General features: G+C 48.0%; 1 protein-coding gene across 1 annotated transcript; it reads right to left on the bottom strand.

Moving 5' to 3' along the window:
• Positions 1–909: 909 nt before the first annotated feature.
• On the bottom strand, positions 910–2,974 carry LOC138403403 (uncharacterized). Its single transcript, XM_069503780.1, has one exon. It carries the CDS (start codon positions 2,874–2,876, stop codon positions 1,392–1,394), a length of 1,485 nt encoding a protein of 494 aa, XP_069359881.1. The 5' UTR covers positions 2,877–2,974; the 3' UTR covers positions 910–1,391.
• Positions 2,975–5,131: the final 2,157 nt, after the last annotated feature.

The following is a 5,131-nucleotide window of genomic DNA, read 5'->3' as shown; positions in this document are numbered from 1 at the left end:
GGTTGAAGCTATTTACTGCGTGCTGTAGTTCAGTTTCGGTAAAGTAAGGATCGTCTATGCCCCCGTCGTTTTGGATGGATGTGCGCCCTCTGATTTCGGTGTGTTTCGGGGTGTCTTCCAGGACGTTGTCATCGGGGAAGAAGGTCGATGTTATGTATTCGGCAGAGTCTGCGGGACTGAGTGCGACTCCGTCTTTAACCATGGGCTTGTCGTCCGTTCTCCTTTGTGTAGATCTTATAACTCTATACACTCCGTCCCACAGACTCTCCCGATCCTGTTTGGTGCAGAACTGCTTCCAGCTGGTGGTTTGTGCGTGCTTTGCTTCCTCTTCGTATATTTGTTTTGTTTCTACGTAATCTTTTACAACATGTGCACGACGGGAGGGAGCAGCGCATCTGATTCTCCTTTTTTTTGTAGTTACTTCTCTTTTCAGGAGTTCAAGTTTAGCAGTCCACCATGGTAACTTAAAATGGTCTTTAGGTTTTAGTTTTGGGATGGACCTATTGCATGCATTTATGACATTTTCTACGTATTTACCAACTAATTCGTCTAAGTCCTTTTTATTTAATATTTGTCTCACTTTGGTCTTATCTATGTCTGTCTCTTTTAATTGTTTATCGAGTTCTTTCTTAAAGATGGTCCATTTCGCTTTATTGGTAAAGTATTGTCTTGTAGTTAAAGTTTTGTTGTGTGTAGTTGGTTTTTCTAATTGTAAATTGAATTTAATTGTATTGTGGTCAGAGCTGGTGAAGCCCTGATCCACAGTCCAACCGTCGACTTTACCCAGAAGGTCGACACTGCACGTTGTAATGTCGACCCTGCTGCTATATATTTTGTTGTTCCTGACAGTTAAGAATGTGGGCTCGCTCCCGTCGTTCAATATTTGCAGGTCAAGCTCGTCTAAGAAAGAAGCCAGCTCTGCTCCCCTATGGTTCTCTTCCGAGCTACCCCACCAGGTGCTCCAGGCGTTGACGTCTCCGCCAAAGATAATGTTACTTGACCCTTTTTTGGTGATTATCTTGCGTAAGTGCTCCAAGTAAGGTTCGAGGGGTTGGTCTTCTTCGAGGTAGGCCGATATAAGGTTAACTACACGATCTTTGGTCTTGATGGCAACGTAGGCGATGTTTTCTGTCGTCAGGAATGGGTCTTCGTGGATTTCCCAGTTCTGGTTATGCACCAAGATCGCTGCCTTTACCGGCTTACCTCGATCTTTTGTTTTTTGAATAACTCTAGTTCCTGAATACTGGCCCACTATCCCCTCGGCCCCCACATAGGGTTCTTGTATTAGGGAGACGTCAACCCCACTGTCTCTGGCTCCTTTCAGCAGCTCCTGGGTAGCTAGCTTCTTCCTTTGCAGGTTCGCCTGTATTACCGTTATCCCATTGACCACTTTAGCAGTATGAGACACTAGAGCGAGCTATAGTGTCCCATTTTTTCCTGATGGGGCACTCTAGATCGAATGCGCTGTGTTCCGTCCTCTCCAGCTTCGCTATGTGGCAGTTTCTGCAACAGGCCACGTCGCCGACGGTCCACGAGGGGCAGGTCGAACGGAGGTGCGGCCCAGCACAGTGACTGCACCTGTCCTCTGCTTCTTTGCACAGGCGGCGGCTGTGGCCGAAGCCGAGGCACCGCGTGCACTGGACCAGAGGAGACTGGTCGAGGACGAAGCACCGCTGGAGGTCTATGTGCACCCTTCCCTGACTTGTCAATCTCTGCCATACTTTGGGTGATACTTGCATCACCATGTGACACTCGTGGGGATTCCTGGCAGGCCTGCGGTATTTCGGGACTACCCGGTACTCGCTATCGGGAATGCCCACGAGCGCATCTGCATTCTGGGTTTTTATTGAGGCTACCACCTCGTCGTCGGTGTTGTACGACAGCATGTTCTTGATGACGATAAGAGGGTCCTTGTTTTTAGCCTCGTTAATCTGTAGGCAGTCATCCACTTTCAGCTTGTCGGTCAAGCGGGTTAGTGAGTCTTTGGATTCGCAGCTTATTACTACCTTTTGGTTTCTGGCTTTGCGGATCCTTTCCACCCTGACTCCACTAGCTCTCGCGTCTGCGGCACCTCGGATTCTCTTGAGTACATCGTCGCTCGTGTCTTTCTCGTCCTTCGAGGATACGATAATCGAGTGATTTGGGTTAGGTATTGACTTAGGCTTCGGGCCCGCTGCAACCTCGGCGTATGTCACACTTCTCCTACTCTCTTCGACAACAGCCGCTAGCTGGCTGCTGGCTTCATTGAGCCGTTTGGTAATTTCCATGGCCAGAGGGAGCGGCTGCTGTTGACTGGTCTTGGAGAGTGCATCCAGTACGTCGAAGTTCACGATCTGACGCAGTGATTTTACCTCGCTTAGCACCTCCGCGATAGGGGCTCTTATGTCCACTGCTTTGACGCCCTCCACGAGCTCTTCCAGTCGTGCGGTCTGCTGTTTTTCTAGGCTCAATGCCTGAGACGTCGCCTGGGAGCGGGCCCGCTCCAGCTGCAACTGCAGAGTCTGTCGGGACTCACTGAGCCGCAGAACTATTTCATATAGTCCTGCGAGGTTCTCCAGAACCTTCTCCTTGATGGAGGTTTTTAGATTCCCCGACTGTTCCATTTGTTCCTTCGCTTCCTGAAGAAGGCGGTTCGCTGCAGCTGGAAGGGTCGAAAGAGCGGCCTGTGTAGGCTCGCCAGACGACGCCCTACTAGACACACTCGGGGTCGGTGACGACTGGCTGGAGGTCTTTGATGCGGGGGCTTCGCCACCTGAAGGCTTGGGGGCTTCGCTGCCCGAAGGCTTAGGGTCTTCGGCGCTAACCGAGCGAAGAAGCACTTTCCTTCCTAAGGGCACGGTTTTCTTTGATTTTGCGCCTGGCGCGTTGCCCGACATGGCGTCTGAGATATAAAAATCAGATTTAATGTGAGTTTTTAGTGATTCCTAAGTCGGTGTTTTAGTGTAGAGAGCCGTGAGTAAATAAAATGGGCCCTCTGTACTGCCAGACACAGGACTGCAAAATCAGAATTTCGAATTTCCCAGTCCCAAATTCCGCGGCTCTCACGTCGGTACTGCTGGTTACCACCTCAGTAACTAAGATAGGGTGGGTGGGGGGGCCTTTTTTTCCGCGTTTTCCGCGCGAAAATTGTCGGAAAAGCGGTCAGGCGCACGGTCCTCACGCGCGGGCACCGTCCGAGTCGGAAAAGACCGGAAAACTACGAAAATTTGGGGTATAAATTTTGCCGAAAAATTTTGTAAGTGAAAATTTTTTGAAAATTTTAATTTTGGATTTTCTTTCGCAGGACGCTGGGGCCGGTGGAAAGCAACGCCCTGAGAGATTTTCACGTGAAAATTCGAAGAACCGGGACAACGACGCAGGATTTATGCAGTTTCTTTAAGCAAATCTATGAATTTTGTATGAGAAATTCCACTTAGCTATATCAGCTCGGTACAGATGTCTATGCTGTGATCGGCGCACGATTTTCCGCGTTTTCCGCGCGAAAATTGTCGGAAAAGCGGTCAGGCGCACGGTCCTCACGCGCGGGCACCGTCCGAGTCGGAAAAGACCGGAAAACTACGAAAATTTGGGGTATAAATTTTGCCGAAAAATTTTGTAAGTGAAAATTTTTTGAAAATTTTAATTTTGGATTTTCTTTCGCAGGACGCTGGGGCCGGTGGAAAGCAACGCCCTGAGAGATTTTCACGTGAAAATTCGAAGAACCGGGACAACGACGCAGGATTTATGCAGTTTCTTTAAGCAAATCTATGAATTTTGTATGAGAAATTCCACTTAGCTATATCAGCTCGGTACAGATGTCTATGCTGTGATCGGCGCACGATTTTCCGCGTTTTCCGCGCGAAAATTGTCGGAAAAGCGGTCAGGCGCACGGTCCTCACGCGCGGGCACCGTCCGAGTCGGAAAAGACCGGAAAACTACGAAAATTTGGGGTATAAATTTTGCCGAAAAATTTTGTAAGTGAAAATTTTTTGAAAATTTTAATTTTGGATTTTCTTTCGCAGGACGCTGGGGCCGGTGGAAAGCAACGCCCTGAGAGATTTTCACGTGAAAATTCGAAGAACCGGGACAACGACGCAGGATTTATGCAGTTTCTTTAAGCAAATCTATGAATTTTGTATGAGAAATTCCACTTAGCTATATCAGCTCGGTACAGATGTCTATGCTGTGATCGGCGCACGATTTTCCGCGTTTTCCGCGCGAAAATTGTCGGAAAACGCGGTCAGGCGCACGGTCCTCACGCGCGGGCACCGTCCGAGTCGGAAAAGACCGGAAAACTACGAAAATTTGGGGTATAAATTTTGCCGAAAAATTTTGTAAGTGAAAATTTTTTGAAAATTTTAATTTTGGATTTTCTTTCGCAGGACGCTGGGGCCGGTGGAAAGCAACGCCCTGAGAGATTTTCACGTGAAAATTCGAAGAACCGGGACAACGACGCAGGATTTATGCAGTTTCTTTAAGCAAATCTATGAATTTTGTATGAGAAATTCCACTTAGCTATATCAGCTCGGTACAGATGTCTATGCTGTGATCGGCGCACGATTTTCCGCGTTTTCCGCGCGAAAATTGTCGGAAAAGCGGTCAGGCGCACGGTCCTCACGCGCGGGCACCGTCCGAGTCGGAAAAGACCGGAAAACTACGAAAATTTGGGGTATAAATTTTGCCGAAAAATTTTGTAAGTGAAAATTTTTTGAAAATTTTAATTTTGGATTTTCTTTCGCAGGACGCTGGGGCCGGTGGAAAGCAACGCCCTGAGAGATTTTCACGTGAAAATTCGAAGAACCGGGACAACGACGCAGGATTTATGCAGTTTCTTTAAGCAAATCTATGAATTTTGTATGAGAAATTCCACTTAGCTATATCAGCTCGGTACAGATGTCTATGCTGTGATCGGCGCACGATTTTCCGCGTTTTCCGCGCGAAAATTGTCGGAAAAGCGGTCAGGCGCACGGTCCTCACGCGCGGGCACCGTCCGAGTCGGAAAAGACCGGAAAACTACGAAAATTTGGGGTATAAATTTTGCCGAAAAATTTTGTAAGTGAAAATTTTTTGAAAATTTTAATTTTGGATTTTCTTTCGCAGGACGCTGGGGCCGGTGGAAAGCAACGCCCTGAGAGATTTTCACGTGAAAATT

The sequence above is a fragment of the Maniola hyperantus genome, chromosome 16, assembly GCF_902806685.2.
Source record: "Maniola hyperantus chromosome 16, iAphHyp1.2, whole genome shotgun sequence".
Taxonomy (NCBI): Eukaryota; Metazoa; Arthropoda; class Insecta; order Lepidoptera; family Nymphalidae; genus Maniola; species Maniola hyperantus.
Note: the sequence above shows the minus strand (reverse complement) of the source record. Positions and strands in the feature narration are given on the sequence as shown.

Coding starts and splice junctions, on each gene's coding strand:
- LOC138403403 (XM_069503780.1), bottom strand. CDS start 2,876: ATGTCGGGCAACGCGCCAGGCGCAAAATCAAAGAAAACCGTGCCCTTA.